We start from the raw sequence: 12,703 nt of genomic DNA, 5'->3' as shown, positions 1-12,703 counted from the left end.
TTAAAAATCTTTTTCCATATGTTGTCATTAGGACTGCAACTAACGATTATTTTCTTAGTTCATTAATCATCTGATTATTTACTTGATTAATCAATTAATAGTTGTCAGAAAATGCTAATCACGGTTTCCCAAAGTCCAAAATGATGTCCTATATATGTCTTGTTTTGTCCACAACTCAAAGATATTCAATTTACTGTCAGAGAGAAGTAAAGAAACAGAAAATATTCATTTTTTAAAAGGTGCAATCAGAGAATTCTGACTTTTTCTTAAAAAATTGCTCAAACCAATGATTGTCAAAATAGGCGTTTGGACCCATAAACAGTTGATCAAAGTACTCAGCTTTTGCTTTCAAGCACAAATATGGATATTGAAGCAATACAGGCTGACTAATGGGAAAGTAAGTAGAAGACTATTTATTATCCACTTCCTGTAAACAGTGTAAAGCAATGACACACCACATAATCCACCACCAAAAAATACAAATCACACATATAGTAAAATGTCTTTCTGCAACAGTCTGACCTGTTGTTCTTTTGCCAAACACTGAGCAAAGTTTTTCAATAAGCAGAAAAGCTAAAAGAGGAAACAAAATGCTATGGAGAAGAAAATAAGGAGTTCAAGTTTACATACTCGCCCAGATGGCAGGGCTTCATCGGTCAAAGACCCTATTATGTAATGGAGTTCAGTGTGTTTAAAAGAACACCTGTTAATATGCAACTGTACAGTTCCTCACTGCACTGTATGTAAACAGCTCCACCTGACAGCTCTGATAACAGACGACGTATAAAACAAAGCTCTCTGCTGCACCTTAACAGCTTTTTTCTTGGGCCCCTCATCCTCCTCAGCCTCTTCGTGCTCCTGGGCCCCCTGAGTGAGATTGGTGTAGTTGGCCAGTTTGTTAAGGAGAGATGACACCATGGGGTTACTGTCCATCTCCTCCTGCAAGAGAGAAACATATGTTTTAACAGGCTGAACAAACTTATCATTTGGTTTAAACCTCATGGAATCCCAAATCACAGTACCATAACATTTGAGTTGACAACACACAAAATAATATTGGATTTTTAAAAATACTTTTACAACTTTAATTTTGCCTTTGAGTGGTTAGTTACCATGTGTGTCCAGGGCCAAACTTTTCCAGGATCAAAATGAACAGAGAAATATTGAGCAAACTGTTCAAAGCATCTCAGAATAGCACAGCTGGTCCGGCTTCATGCGGAGCGGGGAAACAGAAGCCGCGGCGCCTAATTGATCCTATGCGAGGGCCAGTGACCACAGAGCGCCAAGGTCTGCCAAGTGGCAGGGCAAAGCACCTGGCAGAGGTTCAGCTGAATGAACTTGAAGGAATGCACCAGATTTTGTGACAAAGAATACTTTTTGACTGACACATTGTCCAGCCCAGGCAAGATTGTGTACTATTTATTTAGTTCACCGCAGCTTACTCTGATGCATTTAACATATGGTGCATTAATTTATGGCTTGAGCTTCACAGGCTACACCAAATTGAAAACTGCAGAAATAGCTCCGGCAGTGAATATTTTCTTAAAAAAAGGATATTGATGTATTTCTACCACACACTTTGGGGTTTCTCCTTCACGGCCTATAACATCTCGCCAAAACAAATCACACTGGTGCATTTCCATGTGTAGTAAAATGGGGGCCACATCAAGTTTATGATGATCAGAACTGCTGGGCGTTTACCTCAAACAGAGCCATGTTGGTTCCATCGTAGCTGTTGCCTTTGTCATTGTCTGTGTTGTTGATAAAGGGACTGTTTTCCTTTGGGACGCCATCACCTGTAGAAACAAAACATTTTTTTCTTTACTATAAATGCAGCGTAGGTTTAAATATACATAATAAAGCAATTTATTTAGCTCTGCATTAGGAAAATGGAGTAAATCAGTGCTTTCCTTTGATGGTTCCATAATGTTTTGTATAGTGCCTGTTAGTGTTTTGTGTATCTGTGGAGAAAGAAGTGACAGCATGGATCTGCTGTTGCAGCCAGGTTTGGACAGGACTTTGACAGGCTCTTTGTATAGCCAATATGATCCTTTAGATTAGAAAATGTCTGGGTAGTACCAAATCCAGATGCTGCAGATCAGTTCACAACATCTTTAGACGAGGGGATGTTATCATCGTGACCTGATAATATCTAAAAAAAATTAATTATTTGTCTGTGCAAATAGTTCCTGCTAAGGATTCCAAACAGTTTAGACTAAAAGCCTCAAAGCCACTTTGGAGTCTCTGCCTTGCACTCATGTGCATTTGAGTTTATATTTGTTTTTTATATACATTTTTAATAAACCAGATCATGGTGAGGACTTCTCAAATTATGCATTATTAATTGATACCTCAAAGGTAAATGGAATCTCACTTTATGCAATTGAGCTACAAAAAAAAACAAACAAACACAAACACACTCTGAGAGCAGCAAAGTTAGAGAATTTCAAGACACAAATGCTGTCTTGTGATTATCTGTTCAGATTCTACTAAACAGAGTAAACCATAAAACACTCACATTGATGAATAGCAAACAAATTAAACATAACATAAAAAAGACAAACTGCAATTTGGCAATATAGTGGAGGATAAGTATTGATACTTCAATACTTTTTCAATGCCGCTTGTTTAAATCAATATGATAAATGAAAATACTGACACTATGAAAGAAAAACATTTGAGTCTTTATTGTCCTGCCTGAAATTTGGCTTTAACACAACTCAGTGGTATCAAAAGAGGTATCGAGTATTGCTTTTTAATTCTAGCCGTGTATCAAAGTTCAGAATTCTGGTATCATGACAACTGCAGTGGAAAATAATAAAAGAAGGGTCAACAGCATGTTTCAGCCTTTATGAGGTTTATGAGTGTGAACTAAAAGACATTTAAATAGAAGCCCGAAAACAACCAGCTGCACCAAACTCAACAACAACTGTAGCACCAGACTACTTGAACATAATGTGAGAGTGAGAAATTAAAATGTGCAATTTACATTAATGTAAAACCTACAAGACCTACATCAAACACACACATACAGCCTGCTGGCAAAATAGCAAGTGATGCAGATGATCTCAAACACAGACGATCACACGCAGCAAAATAATGCAGGTAAGAAGGCACAATTAGAGCATGGCACAGAAACAAGTAACCTGATACAGCAGATGGTCTTACACAGAACCATCTGGAAAGTCATCTTTAGAAACTGTTTGGAAAAGAGAAGGCACTTGGCAGGTGATTTGATGAACCATCTGTCCATCTCGTCTAACAAAGGCTAAATTCAACCAATCAGATCAAACAGCGGAGCCAGCTGGTAAATCAAACTCTTGCTGAAGCCGGCCGGGTCAAGGGAAAAGCCTTCAGTGCCATTCTTTGCTCTTCTTACTTTCCACTTCTGATATGACTAATGCTATCACAGCATCTACGCTAACCTCTTCAAGAGCTGCCATTGTTCGAGACGAGTCGCTTCCATGGACGCTTCTCGCTGTCGGCACGCCTAAAACCATGCACGAAGCTGCCAGTAGTCCCTCCTAGAGGATACCTTGAAGCATGATGTCGTGATCTTGTGATCTCTCTGATCCAGCTGCCTCGCAAAGTAAAGCAACAAGTAGATTTGACAAATTCCAGATCATTCCCATTGAACTAACCTGCATGTCAAGCCACACAAACTCTTTAAAACAGGTAACTGAACTTCAAAAATGGGCATCATTCTTGTGATGTCTTGGCTGTCATACTAAGAACATCTGATGTGAAAGATGTGAACTTGTAATGTAATGACAACTTGAACAGATCTTTCTTAACTTGCCAGTTAAGAAACTGAAAATTTGCTTAGAATTATTTAATTTATTTACTTGCAAAATGTCACTTTGTTTTTTAACTTTGTGGTAAAACTTAATGAGTATTTTAGGGGACAGGGGCAGATCTGACAGTGGCTGTTAAATGTGCATTGTCATCTCTCCTCATCCTTCAAGGATTCACTAATTATTCTGCAAAAGCACAGATAATATGCAGCAGCAAAAAACAATAGGATCTCATTTTGAGCTGCTGCCCCATGAGCCAGAGGGCAACAGATGCTGCAACTTTTAAGGTCTTATGGATCAGCCAGTCTCCTCTTTTCTGCATCTTCACTTTACCAACCACAATACAGAGCTCACACAGGCGATCCACATCGCACACAGCAACTGAGCCTTCAGAGCCGATCCTTCAGAGACAACATTCTAGCACCAAACTGTGAACCACGTTGTGTCTTTGCTGCGGGGGCCGGCAACCTCCACAGCGACGCACTGAGTAAATGTTTTGAATGAACAGACAGCTTAGAGCGTTGGGGTTAAGATACCTGAACAGCTGTCAAGTCCAAGTGTCAACACTGAGGTCTTATTTCCAGACAAATGTGTTTGCTAAAGATGATCTGTGCGAGTGTGTGTGTGTACTTTCCCTTCCTCCGTCATATGAAGGATGGAAAAGCTTCTCTTGCTTTCAGTCACATGTAATCAAGTCATATTACTTAGAATAAAAAAAGCTCAAAATGCGGGCAACTTCAAAAAATTCCAATTCATCTGGGTTGTTTTAGGGAAGAAAAAAATGTCCAAAACTAAGGAAGATCAATTCATTTATTTCACATAATCAGATTTACCATTTTTTCCCATTCCCTCTGAGGATTCAAAAGAAGTCAAAATAATATAATCTTCAAGAGCCGCCTCAAAACTATGATTCTGAGTAAGAAGGAGTGACACAAGGTGCAGTTTAAGTAGACCCCAGCCCTGCCATGCAACACTGGTAATAATAAAACTCTGCTGGCGTAAGCCTTAGCAAAACAAACACACAGACAAAAATGGTACATTGTGCTTTATAGACAATAAAACTCTATAAATAAACAATAAAACAATAAACATGAGGTTCAAACTGAATGGAAGAGGAAAAATACAACAGGAAATAACAGAGGTGGTGACTTTAAACCTCTTCAACTGAAGAGCAAAGAAAGTCCATACCAGAGCACCCAAAGGGAACCAACACAAGGACACCGGAGGACAGAACACAACATTATCATCCAGACACTACAAATGCAGCAACTCCTGCAGCCATGTTTTGCTAAATGATAATTCACTTCTTTCAATGACTTATAAAGCTATAAACATTTCGGCAAACAGTCACATTACAAGGTCTGAGGTTCCACACTTTGTGAAAAACTGCCTGGACAAATAGTCCAACAGTTTAGGAAGTTATGGACATTCACGTCTATGAAGGCCCCAGTAATGCTGAAAGGTACATACAGGTTTTGGAGCAACATGTGCTTCCATCCAGACAACGTGACAACAACATCACTTCAACCATTAGTGTCCTCAGTTCTCAAATGCTTACTGAGTGTTGTTAAAGAATGTAACAGTGATAAACACGCTCCTGTGGCAAGTTTTTTGGAACATACTGCAGGCATAAAATTTCATCTGAGTGTGTTATTTACAAAAAATATAGTTAATCCGTTTTAACTCTTAATATCTTGTCTTTGTGCTGTATTCAACTGAATATAGATTGAAAAGAAGTATTCTGTTTTTATTTGCATTTTACACAATGTTTAAACTTTTCTAAAAATCATCATATCCACCAGTTTACAACAAAACAGCAAATCCTTCACTTCAACATCTGAATCCAGAGAAGGTTGGGTATTTGCATCTGAAAAATGTAACTAATCATCAATATAGTTGTAGATTAATTTTCTGATGATAGTGCCATAAATTAATTGACAATTGTTTCAGTTCTACTATTCACTGTGAGGAAAGAAAAGTGTTGGACATCCTCAAATTTGGCTTTTAAAGGACCAGTGTGTAGGATTTAGAGCTTGCAGATTGCAAACACCTCACCTCACCCTCCCCTTCCAAACACAAAATGTGAAAGACACTGTCTAGAACCAGTGTTTTGTTAATCTATTTTACAGTAGAAAGGTGGTGGTGCATCATGGCAGCTTCTAAGGTAAATAAAACACAACAACTGATATTTTCAGGTGAATATAAACTAATGAAAACATACTTGAATATCTGATTCCATTTCTATCATATCCTGCCAATAGATTCCAGTCAATATTACACACTGGACCTCAAAACCATTTGCACCCATAATCCATCTCAATTCTACAGAAAATATCTGATGTGCTTGTCATCATGTTTATGAGTTTAACCAGAAGCCATGACAGAACCATTATAAGTGCCATTGCATATGCTTTATTAATTCATAAAAACTCTTTTTTAATGAATTGGGTTTCAGCTACAGACACTGTATATGCCTCAAAACAGTACAGGAAGTGTTCACAACCATATATCAATATCTTTTGTATATTTTCCATCCCTTTACACTTTTGAGAGCACATTATTGACCACGGTTCTCTGCCAGGTCTTGTTCATTCATCAGTGGAGCTGTGACTGTGAACTCTGGCCACCGTGGGGATTTCATGGGTAACTTTTACTGCTTGATCCAGCTGCAGGGGGAATAAGAGGCTTGCAGCGTGGCTTAGCTCGGTGGTAATCACAGGGAAAGTCACTATGTCCTTGTACTGTGTAGCACTTTAAAACGCGCTCTGAGCAGGATAGCAGAAAACACTAGGTGAGGGCACAGTTTTTCAATAAGCTGGGATGACCGGGAATAAATTCAACGTAATGATCATGTTACTGGGTGGATGCAGCCAAGGGTGTACCAAGCTGTCAGTCATTGCTGAGCCTGGTAGGATGCTACGCACCACAGGTAATCATTGTCTTAAATGACAGGCTAAATCCTCTTTGAGGCCCGGCGCCAAGCTAAAACTGGCAGCACTGTTTCCAAATCAGGTGAGGCTGCAGCTTTTAGCATGTGCCCACGCGTAAGGTGGTTTAGACGTCAATCAGGAAGTGAACAGAAATCACTCCAGGTGTAGTGGTTACATTACACAGGTGTAGGTTACACAAGTGGAAGGTGTGATGGTTACATTACACCTACCACAATAGATTACAACAATACATTTTAACATTATTTTGTGAGACTGTAACCAAATTATTTGTTTAGTATTTTATAGTTAAATTATAATAAAAATACTGTAATCCTGAACATACAGGCGAACAGTCAGAAGGTCTGCCTCACACTTATATAAAAAAAATACAATACAATACATCAATTCTTGAATGATGCAAAAATCTCAAATATTTGTTGGTATCAGTTGTGCTGGGAAGTAAGGCCTAAAATTTATACCATGTTATTACTTTTAGCATGGACAGTAACGGTATATATGTAACAGTATATTTATTTTTCAATCTAAATTCTTTTGCAGGGGTAAAGCCCTGGTATCACAGCTGCATGGCACCTATTACTGCACGAGGACATATTTCACACAGTACAGAGGTATTTTAAGAACTTTTACAGTGGAAAGCTGTAGTAATAAATAGAAAAAAACACCTTTTCTCAAGTAAATCAAGTATTACCAATTTATAACGCATTGCTACATTGTAAACGAGGTGTCAGCCTCAATGTATTTCTGGGATAAAATAAAGGTTGAATGAATGAATAACCACTGTTGTCTGACATGACTTGCAGATTACTGTGTTCTGCTCGGTGTCTGCTGTTTTAAACCTGAGCCATGTTCATAAAATAGCAGTTGCACTGGTCTTTTTTTCCATCTCCTCCTCCTCCTCTTCGCTGTGTGCACTGCAGTGAATTAAAAACAAATATCTTCAAATTTAGCAAAGCTCTGATGTTATTGGGTCTGTGCTTTTAAAGTCTTGTTCTAACATATTGTTATTTTGTTTTTTGTTCAAGCAAAGTAATGGCTCTACTATGGTATCACAGTATAGTCAAAATCCATTTGTACGTATGTACGTATCATGGTAAATTGAATATCTTTGGGATTTGGACTGTCAGTTGGACAAAACAAGCAATTTAAAAAATGACTAAAAGATTAATCAAAAATATAACTGCCTGACTGATTAAACTGATGGGAACAAGTTATTCCAGCCATAGTTTATTGTGTGCTGAGGTAAGTTTCTGGTTGCTTTAAAGAAGCAAACGTCAGACAGAGTAAGACTTACTACAAGAAAAAGAGACAGCAGTAATTTCTGAGTGCTGCAAAAAAGACAACTGAGATGCGTCACAGGCATTAATGACATCGGAAACTAGAATTGTCATCGTGTGGCTGTATGTCTCTGCAAACCAGTTAAGTTACAGTTTACATCCATGTCTATCCAGACACATCGAATGTTTGTAGTAAAGACATTTAAAGAATTGAAGAAATTGAAGAAGTGAGAAAAATGCTGTCTTCATTTAGAGACTGTTTTTACAGAGGAGGACAGAGGACTGATGAAGAGCTGAACATTATGATGCCACAGTGAAGTTGACCTTTGAACTTTTGGATATCAAATGCCATCACCTCATTATTTCAGCCTATGAGATGTGTGTGTGTAATTTTGCCTTAATTATTAAAAAATTAGCAAAAATATCTTTAGCGAGGTCACAGCAACCTTTGACCACCAAATTCTTCACTTCATCCTCGAGCCCAAGTGGACATTTGTGTCAGAATTAGAGATATCGGATACACAAGAATGGGACAACCTGAAAACCTCTGTTCACGGCTGCCACTGGCGGGGAGGCACAGAGGAACATTACACTGGTATTAAAGTTGTCACTATACCAAAATTTTAAACTTCAGTGCAGTACTAGTATGCTAGTAAGAAAAGAGTCCTCTGCACCCCAAATAAGATAACTGTTTTTCTTTACTTAAACTTAAACACTGGTTTTGCTGTAATACAAAATTTTAGGCAGGACAAAAAAAAGACTAAATTGAGCTGACACTTGAATGAGCAGTTAGATTGCTCTTGAAATGGCTTCAGAACTTTTGTTATGATCAAATCCTAGTATTGTATTGTTCTTATGGTGATGTGGTCACATGTGGCAAAGAAAAGTATCAGTACTTCAATACTATTGACAACCTTAACTGGTTTTATGATTTTATATTTTTATCCTCCAACACTATTTGCATCTGTGTCTGCATTGTTTTTTGCCTAACGTGGAATAAAAAATGCCATAAGCCCATGGTAACACTCTACTCTCAATACAAGCTACAAACGCCTAAAATGGCTGATGTGTGGTTACAAATTTTGTCCCACCTCCATCATTAAATCCTCCAGTGACCTCAAGCTGCACTTGAATATCACCATCCCAAACTAGGCAAAGGTGCCAGCTGCCACAAATCCTCCCAGTAGATGCCAACACTGCAATTACTGTTGTTATAGAGATTATGCACTGAAGGAAAAGCACAAGTACAAAGAACAACAACAATTCCACAGAAGGAGAACATGACCAATATCTGTACATATTCTAACTGTTGAAGTGTAAATGTCAACATGCATATATGTGTGTGTGTGTGTGTGTGTGTGTGTGTGTGTGTGTGTGTGTGTGTGTGTGTGTGTGTGTGTGTGTGTGTGTGCATGTGCTCTGTAGCAAATGGTCCTGGGGGACACGGTCCAGATTCATATACAGTAGCAGTGACAAGACCCTGGCCTAGTTAACAGATGTTAGCCTCTGTGCACATTACACATTTCCATTTATCTTGGACTAATTCACTCCACTTCCTGGAAATTCATGTTTATGTTCTCTCACTAAAAATATCTGGGCATTGTAAATAAATGACTGAACGCTTAATAGTCTGGTTTGGACTATCAAAAAGTTGTAACCAATCCCTCTGTTGGGGTTGGGATTTAAGGGAGAAAAGGTTCAGATCATGCTGAGCTAAAATCATTTCTACTTCCTCCCCTGAGAAAACCAGCTCAGCCATGGTGACTGACCAGGTACATGCTGCAAAGATGGCAGCCTTCTCTTTGGCAGTATTACCCATCCTGCACTGCACAAACTCCTAACATCAGCTGTTCTCATGTTAGTCCAGGAATGCTGAAAGTGCATTGCACATACAAACGCATTCATAATAAGGAGCAAATGATGTGAATGTTGGCAAATATGCACCTGGTGTGGAGGAAAGCATGAGACGGGAGGAGAGTAACATTTAAGATGGAAGCTGCAGGGAGTGTGTGTGAGTGTGTATTCAAATGAAACTGTAATAGATGCAAAAATGTCCTTTCTTTAAATGTCAACAATGTCTCTAACTAAAGGGTTTTTAATTTTTTAATTATCTCACTAATCCTGCAATTCTGTTGTATGTGCACAAAGGTTGAATCCCATCAAACCTAAGGGTGGGTTCATATCTAAACATCCGGTTCCTGAATTAAACCGATGCAAGGATGATGCATGGTTTCAACTTTCCAACTGGCCTGGTTTGCGTTCACAAAGGCAAAATTAAGACTCTCCAGAAATTGTAAACAGGAGTCATGTGGTGGAAATGTTGTTCGCATCTCCGGGTCCTGTTCATGTTGGTCTTTTCACAGAACTTGATTGGTGTTGACAGTCTTTGTGTAGACAATGTTCGACAATAATGATCTTTTTTTCCAATTAGCATAGATGGGAAAATGGGTTAGGGTTAATACCTGACTTGCCTCAGTATTTCATACTAGTACTGCATGCCATTTTAGCTGCCATGCAAGCAAGATGCTGTTGGCTCTTCTTGCCTTGTGCCTTTAAAAAACTGGCTGCTTCATCTGCCTTGCTCTAAAACTACATCCTCTCACACCACCCAACTAAACGATGCTCACTTGGGCATCAGATAATAAACTTGATGAGTGCCTGATCGGTACTGTGCATGTGCAACTCTCAAAAGAGAAGGCGGGAAGAGTAGTAGTGGGGGCAGAAAAAAAATTGAGTTGCACTGTGATTCTCTCTTGAAAGGTTATGAACTGATGCAGAAATGGCAATGATCAGAAATTTCATACCCAGTTTTTGCCTGATGAAGGTCTATTACCAAAAATGTTGCAAGCAAATATAATATTGCAAGTTTGACAGGGTGTGGGAGTTTACTTGCAATATTGCAAAACCCAAAGATCACCTGTTACAATTTTGTAAGACCAGGCTGTGTGTTCCTTTTGGCTGAACAAACTGGATTGTGAAATGTTACAGACATAAACATGTGCACTGTGTTTGCATTCTAACCTGGGCTGCTTCTTGAGTTTTAGTGAGGATGGCTGAGTGTGAGCAACCGCAGATGGATACAATCTGACTGGCAGCTCATGGCTTAAAAACCAGCATATGAAAGCAGGGAAAAAATATATTACATATCCTTTCATAATCGCTTGTAGCCCTCTGACTCAGAATCGAATTGTGAGGCATGAAGAGATTCCCACCTCTTCTCCTTAGCTACATCTATCATCAGCTTCAGCATAAACATTTTTTTAGTTGTGATGGACTCTCTTCTTGCTTGGTGGGGTGAAATATGTTTATGTGCTGTTTAAGAGGGCATGTAGGGTTACATTACCTCGTTTATTGTGTTTGCCCTTTCCTTGACACTTCCCCTTATTGTTGGTGTATATAAGAATAGTGGTGTCCTAACACAAAACCCCCATCACCATAGTTGGCATCACTGTGGTCAGTTGAGGGAAGGCCTGGGTCAAATGAGGCCAACAATTACATTTTTCCTCTGAACAATAAAATCTGGTACCGAAATTACACATTCTGAGAAGTGCTGACATCACCGTTTCTTCTTATTTAGGCTAATTAATGTAGTGATGACACATTCTGGGTCACTATTTCCTCATCTTCCACACCAAAATATAAATGTCAAAAAGACAAGTCTACAATTTTTCTTAAAGCATCAAAGCCAACTTCACAAGCAGAGCAAGTGGCCCATGGCAAATATAGCCTATAAAATGAAATATGGAATAAAACTGGATCACAAGTCCTCTTATTTACTGAGAATAACAACCACACAACACATTCAAATAGAAGACCAGACACGATCTCTGTAAATAATAAGCTGAACAGTGTAACTCTGCCAAAAACCTCCACCCATCAACAATGTTGTCAGCCAAGAGAAGTTGATCAAGGCCTGACATTTGGTAGACATTGAATTACTGTACTGTAAAAACTTCTCTGTAGGTGTGAAAACAATTTCTGTTTTAACACTCACACAAAAGACAAAAAAAGATCACAAGACTTGTATCTTGCAAAGAGGTTCCCTTTCATAGTTTCATCCAACCCTGCAGCTCTGCAACAGACAACATTTGCGAACTGATAAAAGACTGTGGAACATCAAGCAGCTGGAGAACGTGGAACCTCCTCTGTAACTGCCGTCCACTGCGACTGATTCTTCGGCTGACAGTGCTGTCAGCAACCCAGCAGGAGAGGCGCTCCGTGGTATGCTTGGATTTTATAACTGAGCTAGAGTTCGAGCGGGACGCACACTTTTATTTTCTCTGACTGTGTGAAAATCTGCTGTTTTCACATCACAGATGACAAAGAAAGGCATTAAAATGTGAGGTAGGTTAAAACATCAGAGCATACAGACTGATATAGGAGATTAGTGTGGTGTTAAATTGAAATATAAGGAAAAAATACTCTAATGTTCTTCAGTGACTGTTGGTGAAAAGTGTGCATGCACTGTAAACAGGCACTTGTGTCTTAAAAGCTGTCCTGTATTTGACCTATGTACAAAGTGATTCAGTAACTCTATACCAGTCAGCTCTGCATGATCTTGATTATTGTTTGTCTGTATCATATTGGGCCTGTTTGCCCGCTGTAATTACGTGTGCAATTTTGTCAGAAATTAATAGCAACACCATTAAATTTAACAGATTAAGCCAGACTGAATACAGAATCC

The 12,703-nt window shown here is 38.8% G+C and overlaps 1 protein-coding gene across 7 annotated transcripts in view; it reads right to left on the bottom strand.

The window, feature by feature from the left end:
- slc12a7b (solute carrier family 12 member 7b) overlaps positions 1–12,703 on the bottom strand; it is an 87,161-nt gene that overhangs the window by 31,273 nt on the left and 43,185 nt on the right. For all 7 annotated transcript variants that reach the window (XM_084747234.1, XM_084747233.1, XM_084747237.1 and 4 more), the window contains exons 2-3: positions 1,702–1,796; positions 808–939 (exon numbers count right to left, since the gene is read on the bottom strand). In XM_084747234.1, coding sequence (XP_084603360.1) covers positions 808–939; positions 1,702–1,796 — 227 coding nt within the window. The remainder of the gene's footprint in view (positions 1–807; positions 940–1,701; positions 1,797–12,703) is intronic.

Source organism: Lutjanus erythropterus, chromosome 21 (genome assembly GCF_056507025.1).
Source record: "Lutjanus erythropterus isolate fLutEry1 chromosome 21, fLutEry1.hap2, whole genome shotgun sequence".
In the NCBI taxonomy this organism is placed as follows: Eukaryota; Metazoa; Chordata; class Actinopteri; order Lutjaniformes; family Lutjanidae; genus Lutjanus; species Lutjanus erythropterus.
The sequence above is the reverse complement of the archived record's forward strand: the minus strand, read 5'-3'. Positions and strand labels throughout refer to the sequence as shown.